At 56.1% G+C, this 18,268-nt stretch overlaps 1 protein-coding gene across 3 annotated transcripts in view; it reads left to right on the top strand.

The window, feature by feature from the left end:
* NRG2 (neuregulin 2) overlaps positions 1-18,268 on the top strand; it is a 180,859-nt gene that overhangs the window by 148,712 nt on the left and 13,879 nt on the right. For 2 of the 3 annotated variants that reach the window (XM_045893581.3, XM_064595989.1), the window contains exons 3-5: positions 1,017-1,135; positions 10,253-10,373; positions 16,276-16,352. In XM_045893581.3, coding sequence (XP_045749537.2) covers positions 1,017-1,135; positions 10,253-10,373; positions 16,276-16,352 — 317 coding nt within the window. Of the gene's footprint in view, positions 1-1,016; positions 1,136-10,252; positions 10,374-16,275; positions 16,353-16,729; positions 16,789-18,268 lie in introns of all 3 variants that reach the window. The other variant, XM_064595990.1, reaches the window with a different exon arrangement.

Below are 18,268 nucleotides of genomic sequence, written 5' to 3'. Positions count from 1 at the left end.
GCCCTGGAGTCACACACAGCCCATGGTCCCTGCCCAGGCCTGGCCCCACAACTCTCGGCATGCAGGGACGGGGTGCAAAGCCCTTCGCAACGGAGGCTAGCCCCCCAGCCTCTGGCTCTGGGAAATAGCCCATGAGCCCCTCACCAGCTCCAGCGCCTCGTCCACCTCTGCCTCTGTCTTGCCAGGCCCCTTCGCACAAGTCCCGAAGCCCCTGTAGGACTCAATTTCCCCATCTGTACTGCCTATCCATCTCCCGGTTAGCCAGGAGGGTCCAGTCAGGCCATAAGGACCAGGATCTGTCTGTTCCCTTGAGGGATCCAAGCTTCCAGCTCATAGAAGGCACTCAGTAAACAGTTATTAAATGGATGGATGGATGAAGGAATGCATGCATGCATGAAGGAAGGACGCTAAAGCCCCGGGGAGAAGCCACAGAGTACCCCTAGTGGCAGGGCTGAGGTGAAGGCGGGGGAGCCACGGGTTGGGACTGGGCGGCTGGACACAGGTGCCACGGGAGGCTGTGAGCTCAGGGGCCTGCCCCGGGCCCTGGGGACGGGCCTTCCGTGTCTAGAGCGGCAGGCTGCCACTCCCAAGGGAAGGCTGAGGAACTGGTGAGCAGTGGCTGCCCTGTTTTGAGAGGGGCACACTGGGACTGGGGGAAGGGACCCTGAACGGAAAGGAGAGAGGTAGCCATGTGACTGCCTCAGGAGATCCCACTTTCCTCCCCCAGAGAAAGGCTACAAAGAAGGTCCAGCCCCGGGAAAGTGGACAGGAGGATTCGCAGATGAAGAACGTACATGCAGCCGCTAGCTCTACCCTGTGCTCTCCTGAGCCCCCAGGTCTCCCTGCAGCTCGGGGAGCTCAGCATTCCACCTGGAGCCCAGAACCTTCTTCCGATCCACCCTGTGCAGCCACTGTCGCTCTGTAGGGAGAGGTGACCGCTGGGTGACCGCTGGGGAACCACAGCCAGCCTGAGCCTTGGCTCACATCTCTCCCCCTCTTATCCCCTCCCTAACCAGAAAGAACTCACGACTCCAGTTCAACAAGGTGAAGGTGGAGGATGCTGGGGAGTATGTCTGCGAGGCTGAGAACATCCTGGGGAAGGACACGGTCCGGGGCCGGCTCCACGTCAACAGCGGTAGGTGGTCCCCCCACAAAGGGAGGGGTCCTGCAGGGGGTTGGTGGGGGCAGGCCAGTTGCCCCCAGCCCTCAGGAGGCCCGCACATGATCCATCGTGCACTTGCCTCCCCTCCCTCCTGCTGCTGCCATATCAAGCCCCAGGATCTGGGCCGATTCAGAGAAATGCAGTTGAAGCATAAATGTTTAGCTTTGTTATCTGGGCCTGGAAGAGCCGCCAGCTCTCATTTTAAATATCCTGAAAACTAAACATTTTGAAATCAGGAGGTGGGGGCAGGGGAAGGATATTTTTAGAAGGCAATTATGGGAGGCTGGGCTGCCAAGAGCGGGGCTCCAGGGAGAGGCAGGCCCTGGGCGTGTGGGAGCTGACTGCCTGTTGCTTTGCCGGGCCCCCAGGTTCAGGCAGCCCGTCTCCCCGGGGCCACGGCCAGGAGGCTGGGCTGTGTGGGCTCCTGCGGGCAGCAGACCCTTCTCCCACAGGTGGGCCTTTCCCTTAAACACATGCAAGGTCAGAAGCCCACGGCCGCCACGGCACCCTTAGCTTCCCACCTCCCCCGTGGCAGTCCAGTGTCGGCACCCAGGCAGCCTGCTTTCCCTTGGCTGGAAAGTGGCCAGAGCTGCCTGTCCTCAGGCCGCACACTTCCACTCTAGCCCGGGAACTCCAAATCCCACAGATCGCTCTCCCCCTCCCAACACCCACACACTGAGCATACCATTGGGCTACCTGGTTCTTTGGGTTCACTTCCAGTCCTGCCCCTGTCAGTCTAATCCTGCAGCTGCCTTCGCCTGCCTGTACAAGGTAGCCCTCCAGGACTCCCGAAATCCAGCATTATCTAAAGAGAATGTGGAACGTTCCCTGCCCCGGGACCCTCAGAGGAAAACCTGGTGCAGACCCGGTCTGTCCCGTACCGTGAGGGGCTCTCTGTGTTCTCCCAGCCCCTCAGGCTTCTCGCCTCCCTCGCCGCTGTTTCTTAAAGGTCCAAGCCTCCAGGTCCTGGTCTGTCTTCTTTCTGGATCTTTCTCACATCTGTACCTCCCACTCCAACCCTACCTCAGAGGCAACCCGGCCCAGGTTTCAGCCCTATTCACCTAAACCAGAGCAATGGCCTCTTAAGATGCTTTCGTCTTGTCATGCCCCCACCCCGTGGTGCCACAGAACAAGAACTTCGTCCCACAGCCTAGAACCCACCAACCTGGCCCTAACGATCTTTCCTGTTCTTATTCTTCCTCTCGTGCTATCTCTCCCAGGCTACGGTCCGCCCCGACCCCTCCCTCCCACCACAGTGTCATTCCCAGCTCAGGTCCTGCTCCCAGGTGGAATTGTGAGCCAGGAGTGGGGAGAGCGGGGATGGTGCCCTCTCCCCAGGAGTTACAAGGAGAGCTACTGTTTACTGAGAGCTTGTTCCGTGCCCCCTTCTATACGATCTCTTGAGCTCTGACAAACCCATGGTGTAGCTCATCATTTATGAGACTGAAGCTCAAAGAGGTTAAATATTCTGCCGCACGTCTAACTGATGGTTAAGGAGAGGTCTAGACCATGTAAAAGTAGGTAGCGAACACGGAGACCGTGAGCTCCGTGGGGCTAGGTCTCGCCTGACTGCCGCTCTCGCTCAGGGCCTAACACGGTGTCTGGCTCATAGTCAGCGCCTGGTAAATAATATAGAAAAGGACTTATAACCTGCTCCAAGGCCTTTACCGACTCCCACAGGCCCCGGGGGTGGGGTACGTGCCCCCCCCCGCCACCGCTCCTCCCCACCTGTCCCAAGCCCAGGAAAATGGACCATGCTAGGTGTCCAGCACCCGTTACCTCTAGCCATAGTGGGCAGACATTCTTAAATCCATTTTGGACTTGACGTTTCTTGTTTTGTTCAAGATTTTCTTGGTTAGAACGGGCAGGAGGGGCACCTGGCTGGCTCAGTCAGTGGAGCATGCAACTCTTGATCTCAGGGTCGTGAGCTTGTTGGGTGTAGAGATCACTTAAATAAATAAATAATTAAAAAAAAATACCCAACAAGAACCCAACTTAAAACTACTTAAGGAACGTACTTATTGGTTTATAAAACTGAGAAATCCAGAGGTAGAACCGGGCTCAGACACGACAGAGTCCAAGTACTCAAATAGGGTTCAGGATGCCCTCTCCCACGGTGTGTTGTACTCGTTCTCTCCTTCTGTAAAATGGGCTTCTCCCGTGTTTGGGGAACAGATAGGGAAGAAGAGACCATGGCCTCAGACAGCTCCAGGTTTCACATCATCCCGGCCTCCCACCCAGGGAACACAGACAGCTCTCCTCTGCATCCTTCACATGACCCCAAGGATGGGTGCCAGTGGGTCCTGCTTAGTTCATGTGCCCCGCTTGGCCCAGTCACTGGCCTCAGGGGATAGGGGTGGTATCCTTGCCAGGCTTGTGAGCATGCCAAGGGGATAGAGAGGCAGAGTCCAGTGAGGGGTGGCCCTGCCCAAACTACACGGGGGGGGGGCTTTCCTAGAGGGGTGCTCTAGGAAGAAGCAGAGGAGGAGGGCAGGGCTGCCATGCAGAAAACCACAGTAGCAGCCTCGCTGCGGTGCTGGCCTTGGGGTCTGAGGCTGGAGACCCTTGGAAGATCCCCGCGCCCCACAGGAGCTCCTGTCTGCGCTCAGCAGCCCGTTCTGATCGGTTAGGGACCGGGGGGCTGCCCCAAGGGCTCCTTGCCTCTCTGCCCTCCAGCCCAGCATGAGAGCAGCTGGCCTGAGCCACACAGAGTCCCGAGCTTTGGTCTCTTCCGAGCTCTGTGAGCCTGGGAGACTTACTCCACATCACTTGTCTTCCATTTCCCCAGCTGAGACTGAGCCGGATGATCTCTAGACTCTTGCCCCGTAAAATCTGAAGATTCTGAGTTTGGTATCGAGACGGACATCCTGTGCACCTAGCCCCCACCACACACACACACACACACACACACACACACTCACACACTCACACACTCACACACTCACCCCACCTCTTCCTTGCCCTGTTCAGTCCATGGCAGGCCCCTACCCTTGACATGGGGTGACGAACAGGGCCCCTGTGGGGGCGCCGTTTCCACAGGCAGAGATGCCCAGGCTCCTTGTTTACCCATGGAGCCCAGAAGACCTGCAGCAACCACACCCTGGGGCGGAGGTGGAGGGCGGGTAGTGGGGAGCTGTGCCTGCCCCCTGTGACTCATCCCAAGGTGGGTTGGCTTGGCCCGCCCAGGCCCCAGGGAAGCCAGGGCCACAGCGGTGGGGTGACCAGAAGAGGGCATGGGAGGGCGCAGGGAGCAGTGGCCGTGCCAGGGGCATCGCTGGGACCCTGGCGGCCTGCTTGGGCTCTGTTGCCGCGGAGCGTGAGGCTCCTTCCCCGAATCGGAGCAGACCCTGCTTACGGTCACAGTTCTGCCAGCTCACAAGACACCGCCTCCCTGGTTGCCTGGGAGGAGGAGGAGTCAGCAGGACATTTGTGGGGCTTTTAATAAAACAATCAGCTTGGTCCAGCCCACCTCGGAGTTCGAGAAACCAGCTGCCTCATCCCCAACTGAAAGAGAACTTGGGAACGTCCTGAGGTGGCTGTCCCAGTCCCAGGATGTCCAGCTGGGCTTCGCTCCGCCCCAGAGCGGACGCAGATTTGACCTGGGGAGTCACAGGACCGCGGAAGCCCTGCAGAGGCTTCTGGGCCTGTCCCTCACCTGGGAGCTTAGAAAGGTTCTCTGTACACACACACACACACACACACACACACACACCTGCTCTCTCGCTCACCTATTCAGCAAGGCCTTACTCAGAAGGACCAGGTTCAGAGCTCTGGGGAGTCATAGCTTTGGCTCCCAGTGAAGTCCCTCAAAGTTCCAGGCAGGACGCCAAACCCAAACTGAAAGCATCTGCCTGTCCTAACACATGAAAGAGGAAAGGCAACTTTACCCACACGAAGGGGGCATCCTGGGCAGGTGGGTGGGAGCTTTGATGAAGGGAGATCACTTGATCGGGGCCCGAAAAGGTAAGTGGAGTTTCCCCCATGAGCAGTGGAGAGGAATTGCGGCAGTCAGCAGCAGGGAGAGTGTCTCCTGGCTCTTCCCTCAGAGCCTCCGAAAGCTCACGCCCACCAAGACGCTGATGGCTGGGGGAGGCCTCCTGGGTTTACCCTTCCAGGCATTTTTAATTTTAATTCCAATGTAATTTACATGCATTATATCAGTTTCAGGTGTACAATAGAGGGATTCAGCCATTCTGTACCTTACCCTGTGCTCACCACAAATATACTTCTCATCCCCATCACCTATTTCACCCATCCCCCCACCCACCTCCCCTCTGGTCACCATCAGTTTGTTCTCTAGAGTTAAGAGACTTCTGGGTTTTTTGTCTTTTTCTTTGTTCCTTTGTTTTGTTCCTTAAAGTCCACATAGGAGTGAAATCATATGGCATTTGTCTTTCTCTGATTGTATTATTTCACTTAGCTTTGTACCCTCTAGATCCATCTACATTGCAAATAACAAGATTTCATTTTTTATGGCTGAGTAATATTCCATTCTATATCGCATCTTCTTTATCCATTCATCTATGGATGGATACTTGGGCTGCTTCCAATTTTGGCTATTGTAAATGCTGCTACAATAAACATAGGGGTGCACATATCTTTTTGAATTAGTGTTTTCATATTCTTTGGGTAAATACCCAGTAGTGGAATTACTGGATCATATGGTAATTCTATTTTTAATATTTTCATACTATTTTCCACAGCAGCTGCCCCTGTTTACATTCCCACCAACAGTGCATTAGGGTCCTTTTTTCTCCCCAACCTCACCAACACATGCTGTTCCTTATGTTTTTGATGTTAGCCGTTCTTCCAGGCACTTTTAAGATTTTATTTATTCATTTGAGAGAGACAGAGAGCGAGAGAGAGCACGAGTGGGGAGAGGGGCAGAGGGAGAGGGAGAAGCAGACTCCCCAGTGAGCAGGGAGCCCGTCGCTGGACTTGATCCCAGGACCTGGGATCATGACCTGAACCAAAGGCAGACGCTCAACTGACTGAGCCCCCCAGACGTCCCCCGGGGAAAATCAAAAATTTTTGAGATATAACTTACAGACCATAAAATTCACCCTTTTTTTTTTTTTTTAAGATTTTTTAAATTTATTTGACAGAGAAAGAGAGAGCACAAGTAGGCAGAGTGGCAGGCAGAGGGAGAGGGAGAAGCAGGCTCTCTGCTGAGCAGGGAGCCAGATGTGGGGCTCGATCCCAGGACCCCAGGATCATGACCTGAGCCGAAGCCAGCCGCTTAACTGACTGAGCCACCCAGGTGCCCCAAAATTAACCCTTTTTAAAGTATATAATTCAGTGGCTCTTAGTATATTCACAAGGTTGAACAACCATCACCACTAATTCCAAAACACTTTCATCACCTCAAAAAGAAACCCCATGCCCGTTAGCATTCACTCCCCATGCCCCCACCCCTCTGCTTCTGGCAACCACAAATCTATTTTCTGCTCCTATGGATTTACCTATTCTGGACTTTTCATATAATTAGAGTCATACAGTATGTGGCCTTTGAGGACTGCTTTCTTCCACTTACCATAATGGTTTTGAGGTTCATCCATACTGTAGCACATACCAGTACTTCTTTCCTTTTCGTGGCTGCATGATACTCCATTACGTGGCTAGTCCACATTTTGTTTATCCCAGTCAGTGATTTGGGTTGTTGGGTCATCCAAGTTTTTCCCCATCTGGGCTCTCATGAATAATGCTGCTGTAACATGCAGAACAAGTTTTGGTGCGCACACAGGGGTCCAGTTCTCTTGGGTATATACCTAGAAGTGGAATTCCCTGGCCATATGGTAACTCAGTTTAATTCTGACTGTATTCCAAAGTGGCTGCACCATTTTATACGTCCCCCAGCAAGGTATAGGGATTCCAAATTCTCCACATCTTCACCACCCCCCTGGTTCTGGTCCGTCTTTTTTATTATAGCCATCCAAGGGGGGTGTGAAGCGGCATCTCACTGTGGTTTTGAGTTGCATTTCCCCGATGACCTTCTGGGAAGATCTGCGTGTAATAGGAGACAATGCTTTAGTCTATGGAAAAGTTATCATCAGGCCAAGTTGACCAGACAAGCTCCTGGATGGTAGAAGGCACCTTACTCGGAAAAATCAGATGTTCATTTGCTCCTGACAGATATCTGTAAATCCTTGTTAGGCACCTGTTACGGGTCACGCGCTACTCTAAACACTGGAGTTCATTGGTGAACGAGATAGACATGGACCCCGCCTAGATGGAGCTTACATGCTGGTGGAGGAGCTTGGCATTTAATCATGTTAGAATAAGTACTTTAAGTACAAGTGTATGCAGCTAAGAGAAAGAGAAAGGGAGGAGCCCGGGCAGCCTCTCTGACACACTGGTATTTTGGAAGTCCAGGACAGGAAGACCCCTAGCTTGTTAGAGGAGCTGGACTAAGCCAGTACAGTCTGAAGATATTTTTTATCTTCACCCCAGAAGATACTTCAAGAGAGGGACAGGACATGACGTGGGAGAGGAGTTGGGGGCCTTTATGCTGAGGGAAAGTGGAAGCCATTGGAGGATTTTGAGAATGGAAGTGATTGATCATTTTTACCTATTTTAAAGACCACTTTAACAGCAGGAAGGCAAAAAGGTGAGAAATGAAGGCAAGAGTGAGGGCAGAAAGACCAGTGAGGAGGCTGTTGCGGTCATCCAAGAAAGAGACCGTGGAGGCCTGGGCTGGGAAGTGGTGGAGACATGTGGCCGGAGCCTTGTGAACAGGTAGACAGACAGCCTCGGAGATGGATGAATGGATGGGGAAAACAAAGGGGGAGAAGAAATGAAAGATGCTTTGGTCCCAGCATCTTTGGTCTTTGGTCTATGCTGCTCAGTCAGTGGGATGAGTAAGCCTGGGGAAGCAAGTGGCCTGGCAGATGATCAGAAGCCCCATTTGGGAAGCCTAGGGGCCATCCCAGTTGGGGGGTCAAGGGAGCAGCCAGATTCTCCAACTTGGAGTATAGATGTCACCTTTACTTCCCCAAACGTGGGCGGACACAGTGAAGAAAGACGGATATGCTGACAAGGGAGCATAGACCATGCTGCCTTGCGGGGAGTCCAGCGCAGGCCATGCATCCCAGCTGAGGCCCCATCTTCCTTCAGGAGCCGTTGTCTGCCTCCCAAGGCCTCCATGAGCACAGACATACATGTGGACAGGCCCAAGTATACGGCTGTGGCCCCGGCCACCATCCTCCCTGCTGTCTACTGCTCACTCAGCGTAGCTGTGGGCAGTCTCTGCCACCCACGGCCACAGAGGTAAACAAGCCTGTGGTCCACAAGCCGAGACTTCTCTGCCTTAGCCAACACCCACGAGAGGACCCAAGCCTGTGGTCCACATCGTATCTGCATTCGCCTGCTCATGACATGCCTCATGTTCTTCCACGGGGGTCTAGCTGGCTGGTGAGAATGCTCAACCAGGTGTCAGGAGCCCTGCGGCCTTGTCACCACACACAGTGACTCTAGCCAGGCATTCCCCTGCCCCTTTCCTTCACTCCTCCTTGGCAACGTAACCGAAGGGCAGGGCAACCTCTGGTGTCCTCCAGAGCAATGGATTTTGCAACTCGCAGGCAGGGTCACCTCAGCTATTTCTCTTCTCTGTCCCTTTCTTGGTTCCCTGGGTCTCCCTGACCCAGCGTGGGCAGCGACCAGCAGAGGCCTCCCGTCCCAGCTAAGTGTGGTGGTGTGTGTGGGAGGAGACCTCCACAGGGGTGGGGCTCGGGGGGGCCAGAGCGGCCACAGGCACGGTGTGGAGGGGAAGGTGGGAGCTGGCCCTGCCCGCCGGGTTTTATCAGCGAGCTCCTCAGACATATACAGAGGCAGAGCTGTGTATATACCCCCAGTCCCCGCGCTCCATCTGTCTCCCACATGTCTAAACACTGAGGGCGCCAAGTGCCTGCCCTCCTCCTCCTCCTCTTCCTCCTCCTCTCAACCCCATCACCACGGGGAGGGGGCGGGGAGGGACTCGGTACCCCTAAGGAGACAGGAGCAGGCGAGGTAGGGTGGGCCACCTCAGGCAGGAGGCCGCTGCTGAGCAGGAGCAAGAGATGCTAGGAGCCCCAGAGGCTGAGGTGCTACCCAGTCTGGATGCGTGGCCTCGGGCATTAGCTAACAGAGGAAAACCAGCACTGGGGGCAAGACTTTTCCCTTGAAACCAGGTTTCTGGATGCCATCCCCTGAGGGGAGCAGAATTTGAGTTATTTTCATTTAGCAAATGAATCTGAGCCATCAGATGGGCGGTCTCGGTTGGCAGCCTAAACGCCCCGTCTCACGCTCACCCAGTGTCCACGTCCCAGCCACCCTGCAGGCCTCTCCCCAGCCCACCTCCCCTCCAGCAACCTGACCTCCAGGGTTTATAGCCTGGGCCGTCGCGGCCTGGAGGCTCCCTTCAGACACAGCCGCTGCCTGAGTCGGGGAGGATGGGGCTGCCTGATGGGGGCAGAGGCAAAGAAAACCCTGGGTGCTTATGGAGAGGGGCATAGTGGCCTTTGTAGCAGTCCTGAGAGGCTTGTCCCCTCTGACAAAGGAGGAAGACGTGGGAGCTAAGATTCTCCTCATGTCTCTTGAGATCTTAGAGAACGAGTCTCCAGAAGGGGCCATTCCCCTCCAAGCCCAGCTCCCTTCCAGCCACCTCCTGGCCACCTTGAGATCCCAAGCAGTGCAGATGGATGTAGAGGTCTCCTCCCTGCACCCCACGAAAGACCGCATGTCTCATCTACCTATGGTGGAGCCCCCAGAAAGGCAGGAATGAAGTGGGCTCTTATTCCAGTAGAAGGAGTATTTCCCGCTAGCTTCTCATCTCTTCCCAAACAGAGAAAATCGTCGTGGCCTTTGGAGGTTTGGGTACTTCGGCCCGGAGTACAGGTGCAGGGTGGCGCTGGGCAAACGGTCAGAGCTCCTGGTGGCCTCCCCTTTGCCTTGCTGGTGACTGGGAGGAACCGCCAGACCTTCCCTCTCAAGTTATTCCTGCGGTTCCTGATCTTCCAGCTCTGAGATGGGCCACGAAGGGCCAGCAAAGAGGTGGTTCCTGGGGCCCAGAGGTGGTCTCAGTGGGTCACGGGCACGTGTCTCTCATACCTCCAGTGAGTACCACCCTGTCATCCTGGTCGGGGCACGCCCGGAAGTGCAACGAGACGGCCAAGTCCTATTGTGTCAATGGCGGGGTCTGCTACTACATCGAGGGCATCAACCAGCTGTCCTGCAAGTAAGTGACTGCTGGGGGCGGGCTGAGGGGCGAGAGTAGGGTGAGAGAGGCTGGGGCAGAAGCCGAGGGCTCTAGGAAACGTGCGCTTCAAGCCACGGACACGGGGTCCCCAGGGGCTGTAGACAGGGAGGTTTGCCCCTCTCCCTAGCCCTTTCTGGGCATCGAGGGAGCTGTCGACCCTCAAGAGCTTGGGGCTTCTGCAGTGCCAGTTCCTCAGGCCCCAACCCACCCCACCCCACCTCCCAGTGTCCACCCTTTCACTAACACCTATTAGGGAGATGGGGATGCCAGTCTATGCCCTAGGCACTGGGCACTGGGTTCTCTCTCTCTCTCCCCCTCCTGCGCTCTCTCTCTCTCCCCTCCTGCGCTCTCTCTCCCCCCCCCGTCTCCCCCCCATCTCTCAGGAACTCTCCAAACTGTGTTCTGATGAACATTTCCCAGCAGTGTCTTCCCCAGCAGTGAAGAGCTTGGCAGGGTCAAGCAAAGCACAACTCCCAGTGCCCTTGGTAGTGAAGGGTCTGCTCTCCTAGCCTTGAGGGGAGACAAGGACTCTGCATCCAGTGCTCACCTCAAGACCTGGCCGCTCCCCCTGCCCAGTGTCCAGCTATGCCCTGGGTGCTGCTTGTTCCATTTCCGACCCCAGCCCCCCTCTGTGGAGTGAAAGGACACCAGTGAGGATACGGCTCTGGGTGTGGCCCAATGGGGGAGGTCAGGGTTGAGGAGAAGCTCGAGCTGGGGCCCCTCTACCTCCAGCCAGGTAGGGCTCCCCAGCAGGATCTCCATCCCGCTCCCCTTAGCCAACAGGGCAGACGGGAACACAGCAGTCCAGGGCTTGTGCAGGTCCAGCTGGGTCCTATTCACGCAGCCGGGCCCACAGTTGTGAATGAGGAGCCGGAGATGAGAGCAGTGCAGGTTCTGGCCAGATCGAGGCGGGGGGGGGGGGGGGGGGGGCACTAGTTCACAGCTTTGGGTTTTCAAAGCACCCCAAGCCTAGGACCCTGGCGAGGTGCCACAGTTGCCCCATTCCCATGGCATCTGGGCAGAGGCCACCAGAGTACGGGGGCAAATCAGAGAGAGGCATTTGCCCTCCCCACAGACAAGGTCAGATTCAGCACTTCTCAGCTCTCCTGCCTCTGGACTCCAGCTCCAAAGCTGCATCTCCCCGTTGACTACAGCCTTAGCCCAGGACCCCCCACCTCACAAGGTGATAATGAGGGTGCCTCCTTGGCACTCTCCCCTCCGTGCTGCGCTGGGTGGGCCGGACTGCCAAGCAGATCTGGCCTCCTTTGCTGGCTTCCCCCCAGCCCCACCCTTCGCCTGCTGCCATCCCCTTACTGGCCTCCCCCATCCTGAATTTCCGGGGACTGTCCCAGCAGCAACAGCAGGTCCCCCAGGGAACTTCTCAGCCTGGACTCGGCCCCTCATCTTTCCCCTTCTTCTGCCTCTAGGAGGCTGCCACATTCATGCAACAGACCCTGGGGAACATTCTAGCTGTGAAAACACTCTGAGCTCTCTGCAGGAGATCTATAGAAACTCCTAAGGGTTCTGATATACCTCACAGACATCCCCCAGCCCTGTACGCCCCTCTTCTTTTACTCCCCGACACACACACACACACACATACCAGGCCTTTCCTCTTCCCTAGCCCCTCGGACCCTGGAACCTTGAAGGAATCTAGCAGCATCACTGAGATCAGCCCTGGCTCCAGGCAGGGAAGGTTTCAGCCACCCAGGACAGGTGCCAGGGCCGAGGAAGGCCATGGGGGCCCAGAGCTCCAGTGCTAGTGTTTAGTGTGGAAAGGGGTGTGATGAGCTATATGGGTTCCCACAGGGTCCTGCCAGCAAGGCTGTACCCCTAGGACCCTCTGAGTCACACCCAGCTAAATCTGAGAGAAACAGAGGGCAGGAGCCTCAATCGTTGTGAAGATGGTGTCCTGTGGGCAACTGGGGTTCACTACTTAGAACTTGATGTTGGTACCCCAAACCACGACCTCCCCATTTTAACCTGCCCTAGGTCAGCCCCAGCCAGGGCTCCTGGAACCAACTTTCCCTGACTCCCTGAGCCCTCAGGGGAGAGGGGCGTCCCTGGTGAGGATCACTTTCAGGAGGGCAGGTCCTCAGAGCTGTGCTGGAGAAGGACAGGGGGGAGGGGGGCAGGGCAGAACCCAGAGGCCATTCTGGGGGCGGGCGAGCCAGGAGGGAAGTGGGGGGCAGGCCTCTTGGGATTCCTGATGACACCTGAATGGAATAAAAAGGAAAGAATCTAGGAAATGGAACTCACGTCTTACCATTTGTGCTGTTTGTTTACTTTTTATTTTGATTTTTTTGCATTTCCGCTTAGCTTGGATAATGAAACTAGACTGGTCAGTTTCATTCCAGTTTCTATAAAAATCAGTTTTCCTTCCTGGTTTTCTGACACTTGTCGTTGTGTATTGGTTCTGAGCCCTGCAGGGAGTGTTGGGAAGCAGGCACACTCCATCCCTCCTGTTTTTCTGGAATTCAGAGCCAAAATAAACAGTATCACGGATACTGAATTTTGTTTTAAAAAAGAAAACTTAGGGGGATTGGAAAATGGGGGTCCAAATCCAGGCGACTGTCCCCTGTCTGGATCAGACAGGGGCCTCTGCACTTCTTCTCGCTGCTTTCTCCTCTTCTCTCCGTGTTTTTGTTGAGCACGGTTGGTGCGTGACTCTTGGGGACTGGTTCAGGGGATGATGACAGAACAAGACTCTTTCCAGCCCTGTGCACATACCAGCGGCATGCCTCCCTCTCCCATCAAGCTCATCCCCCCACCTGCCCCACCCCATGTCCAGGTGGTTCTCCCATCCCATACCCATCTGCCTGCTCATCCTCTCCACATCTCCACCCCACCCCTCATGAGGCCAGAGACCCTCCACCCCCCTCCAGTGCCTGGGGCACACCCTCATCCTTCATCCTCCCCTTCCCCCGGGTAAGGGCAGCACGCATGGCATTATCCCCAGGCTACCAAAAGGAGAAACTGAGGCCCGGGAGGTGGGTGGGAAAACGGGGAGGCAGAGTCCCAACCTCTCTGTCACCCCAGATACAGCCCGTGGGCTCTCCTCTCTGCCCCCGTCTCACCTCTGCTCTTCTCCAGCCCTGGGCACAGACCTTCCCACAGTCACAGTGGATGACTTGGGGGAGGGCTGAGAAAGCTAGGACCTGCCGCTCCTTCTCATCTGTCCCTTGGGCCCCTGAAACTCCCCGTTTCAGTGGGAACCTACCCACTACCAGCCAGCTCCCCACATGGAGTCAGACCCCCCCCTCGTGGTTGATAGGTTTATGCAGCCCATACCCCGCTACCTGGTCCTGAGCGCAGGGTAGCAAGGCTGTAGGCCCACCCCCAGAACCATCCCCAGGAAGCCCCAGGCTCCTGGACGTGGCTCATTCTTACCAAGCAGGAGTAAGGAGAGTCCAGGAGGCTGCTGGAAAGATCTAGTACCCAAAGAACAGTATGGGGTGCCCATCCCCCACTGCCCTCTTTTGTTCAGCCAGTGGGGAAGACACTTTCCCAGGATAGGAAGATTAGGACCAGATTACACAACGCCAGGGGCCACGTTCGTGTTAGAGACCGTACCCACGGTGCCACCTGGAGTTGTACAACTCAGTGGCCATGAAAGATAGGAGATTACAGTCCGGTTAGTCCAGGCTGGGTGTGGGATCAGCAATGCAGGGAGGTGCTTACTTATTATCATTGGTCTCCAAGAGCCATGGGACAGCATCCCTGACTGTCAGCAGTGGGAATCCATTTCCCCTTTGCCCCCTCCTGCCCCTACACTACCCCACTCTCTTAAACACACACAAGAGCCGGGCTAATCTCAGACATCGGACACAGCCAAACCTATCTCTTTCCTATTCCTTTGAGGATTCTGAGAGTCGTTTTGGCAACTTCCTGGGTCTTTATTCTCCGTCCCCAAAGGTGCTGCTGCTTTAATAACCACCTCTCCCCTCCAGCCCCCACCCCAAGTGGACATCAGTCTCTGAGAGCTGAGGAAGGAGAGCTGAGCCTGACTGGAGCTGGCTGGGAAGCCTTAGCAATGACCTGCATTTTCCCGGGTGGGATGCTTAGACCAGAGAAGGATGCACTGACAAGGTGGTAGCCTCCTCCTTCTCTGAGCCACCCTGTTCCACAGGATGTGCGTGCATCAAGCCCCCTGTAACCCCCCCACCTCCCGCCACGTTCTCCAGACACACTCCCCAGCCCTCCACGGCTACGCACTGGCCAGGCATTCCTACACATCCACTACCAGCCCTGCAAGGACCAGCCTCCTGCCTCCCCTGCGGGAGACGCCACTGAGGCCAGAGAAACTCCAGCTGCCTGCAGCCCACCAACCACTCCCAGTCCCTCAGGCTAGACCGGGCAACAGGAGTTCTGCGAGGGTCTATCACAGCCAACGGCAACCATCCCCTATAAGCTCAAGGGGTTGCTGATGGTTGGTCTACACAAGAATGTTCAGAGGTCGAGTACACTCACCTCTTGAGGAGGTTTACTGATTCATGGGGAACACCTGACCTATTATTGAGGGAACACTGGCGATGGAGTTACCTAATTTCCCAATAAGGAAGAGGCAGCCCAAACCCATCTTTGAGCAGGGGAATTGGGGTGGGATGGTCAGTCTGGCCCGGTCTTTAAGCTTCCCTTAGGTATCTGGCCTTGCCGGGGTTCAGAAGATAGTACAGGGCTGGGCATGTGTCCCAGAAGTCTGCAGGACAGGGACTCACTTGAGAGTAGAGTGGCAGCCAGAGAGAAGACAGTGTACCGCGGGGGGAGGACAAAGACAGGGAGCAGGGATGGTGCTCAGCAGCTGCACAGGACCCAGCAGGGGAGGACGCACTCCCACCAGAGCCAGACAGTGATGGAGGAGCAGGTCACGGGGAAAGGACAGGCGGCCCAGGCAGCCAGGGGACCCCCGAGTGGAAGAGGTTTCGGGGCCCTCGGGGAGCCTGCTTTGGCCCTCCCCCGCAACTGTGGTTCTTGCCATGTGAAGGCAGGTGCCCCACCCCTGGTCCCGGCTGGCCGGCTTTGAGACGCTGTAAATTCCGGCTCCTCTACACACCTGTTCCTCACTAAGCCTTTTTTTTTTTTTTTTTTTTGCATATGTAGTGCTTCAGGGTAGCCTTCCCCAAACCATGTTCATAAGGGTTCCTCAAAAAACATCTTCCATGGTCAAATAAATTTGGGACATACTGGAATATTCAGCTCTTTCCTCCTACAAAACTTTTCCTAGCCTTTCATATGCCAGTGCACATTGCAGCTCTACAAGGAAACCCGGGGATGGATTCCTTAAATTTATTTGGCCACAGAACCCTCTTTGAGAGAACAGATGGAACATCTCCAAGGTCCCTTTTGTCATGGGCACACAGTCTAGAAACAGCATTCCGGAGGTCTCCTTTGAGCTTTCTGGGGGCTGTTTCGTGGATGAGAAAACCTGCCCGGGGCCCTGGAGAGAAGCCGTTGGTAGGGTCTGGAAGGCGTGGCTTCCCAGAACTTGGTCTTCTGGAAGGCTCCCAGCACCCTGCCTGCCTGCCTGCCTCCAAAGGGCTACCGTTCCAGCTTCACGGGGTCCCAGGCAGGTCAGAAGGGAAGTCTCACCGACCACAGGATAATTAGGCATGAGGTTCCCAATCTCCCCACCCACTTTCCCTAAATCATCCTCCTCTCCACCCCGCCCCTGCCCCCCACCACCCACGGAGCAACATCTATGAGAGAGATTTGGAAGATTTCTGAGCCCTCCCCCCAGCCCTGACTCCAGCCCCCTGCAGCGATGAGTGTGCCCCGCGCCCGACTTGGTTTTCTCATTCATCACTGTGCACTTTGATTTCTAACCTGAGCCTCGCGGATGATGCCAGTTTGTTCTGTGATTTTTCCCCTTTTCCTTCTCCAGATGTCCAAACGGATTCTTCGGACAGAGATGTTTGGAGAAACTGCCTTTGCGATTGTACATGCCAGATCCTAAGCAAAGTATGTTTGAAGATACAAACACAAGTCCCCGCTCCTTAGAAAGCTTCCGGGTGCAGTCCCCCCCAGCGTAGGGCCTAGGGCCAGGGGTGTTGGTTGTTTTGATCTTTGGCTGTTTTGTTTTGGTTTTTTTTCCTTTTTTGTATTTTGGTTTGTTAGTTCTTTTGTTTTGTTTTTGTTTTGCTTTGTTTTTCATTTTTGGCCTAATCCTTGGGTTGCCAGTTCAGGGCTGCAGGTAAGGGGCAGAGTGGCGAGGCCAGTGAAAGCGTTAACCGTGGCAAGGAACCCAGCCGGCGGCGGCAGGAGTCCGTGCTGGGGGGTTGCCGTGCCTGCGGCTCGCTATCCTGGCGCGCTCTTTCTGGTTTTCTTTCTTTTGGTAGGTGTCCTGTGGGATACACCGGGGACAGGTGTCAGCAGTTCGCAATGGTCAACTTCTCCAGTATGTCTCTTTCTTCTATTTCTTTCCTTCCCTGGTGACTGACAACCTGCCCCACGCGGGAGGGCTGGGGCCTTGCTTAGCGAGACTTCGAGGGGGCCGGGGAGGGCGTGGGCGTGGTGGTCGTCCTGGGCTCCTCTCGGCCCTCAGGGCTCACTGGAAGCCTGTCTGGAGGAGACGGATATGCCCCCTGCCACCCCCACCCCACCCGCCTCTTCCTCTTTGCGGGGCGCTGGGCGCAATATCACTGCGTGCTCCGCAGACGGCTGCAGCCGCGCTCCGGGCAGCCCGGCCAGCAGCGGGGAGGAGCCGGGGCAGGGCCCGCACCTGCCTTTTAAGGCCTGTCTGAGGCGGCCACGTGCTGAGGGGGCCCGGCAGCGAGTGGGTGCACGTGTGGGCCGGTGTGTTGGAGAGAGAAACAAGTTCTCCGAGAGCCTGTCTCCGGGTCTGGCCGGAGTTTGTCTGGTTTTGATTTGGGGTGACGGGGGAGGGTGGGGAAGGGGGGGTTGATGGAGAACAAGCCCCAGGGCAGTGGTTTCCGTGGAGGCCAGAGACCAGAGGCCCTTCTGTGGCTCCAGGATAGGGTGGGAGGGGGGTTTGCTGCCTGCTGCAAGATAGAGGGAATGAGGATTCAAGGGATAATGGGTGAGTCTCTCTAGGCCCTCTCTGGTCTCAGTCCCCATCCAGAACTTCATTCCCTTCCTTTCTTCGACTTGAGAGGCTGAAGCTTTCTGGTTTGCATAGTGAGCTGGGGAAAAAATGTGAGCCCTGCAGCAGAAAGAGAACGTAATTGTGGAATGTTTTGAGGCTGGGAGCAATTGCTTCAAGTGCCACCAGGTGGAGGTGGAGCAGAGCGGAACCAGGCCAAGCTGCGGCGGGGCGGGAGGGGGGGGGGAGGGGGGCGACACGTGGGGCCCACAGTCTGTTGGAGGCCACGCCCAGGCAGCCACCCTCCAGAACACTCCAGGCTCCTGCTCGGCCCACCCCCACCTCCTCCTCTCCAAGGAGGACAGCTGAGTCCTATGAAGAATGAGGAACCAAAGTGGCGGTGCCTGGGCCCAGAGACATGGAGCATCCAGAAGAGCCAAGAGCAGGATGCGGGGGGGAGGGGTGCATTTAGGTGGCCCTTGGGAGAAAAGGGGTTTGTGGGTTTGGGTCTCAGGGTGGAGTGAATGAGTCTTCCCAGTCCTCCTTAGGCCACAGCACAAAAGCCTAGAAATCTTCACCTCCTCCCTGCTAGAGCCTGGAAGCCAAGACTTGAAGAGGAAAGTAGAGGCCCCAGGGAGGTGGGGGCTGGGCGGCCCAGATGGTCAACTGTCTTGACGGAGTGTGGGAGGAAGCACTCTGCCCAGGCCCCTCCGGTAGGAGGCCACGGAGGAAGGCTGTGGGGCTAAGAGCAGAGCTGTGGGCAGGGCATGTGGTCCAACAGAATTCTTTGGAGTCCAGGCTCCAGGAAGAACTGCAGAGTTAGATCCAGCCCCAC

This window comes from Mirounga angustirostris, unplaced genomic scaffold (assembly GCF_029215605.1).
Source record: "Mirounga angustirostris isolate CCGP_5_RB_7025 unplaced genomic scaffold, mMirAng1.0.hap1 SCAF_7, whole genome shotgun sequence".
NCBI classification, from domain to species: domain Eukaryota; kingdom Metazoa; phylum Chordata; class Mammalia; order Carnivora; family Phocidae; genus Mirounga; species Mirounga angustirostris.
This window is presented reverse-complemented; position numbering and strand designations above follow the sequence as displayed.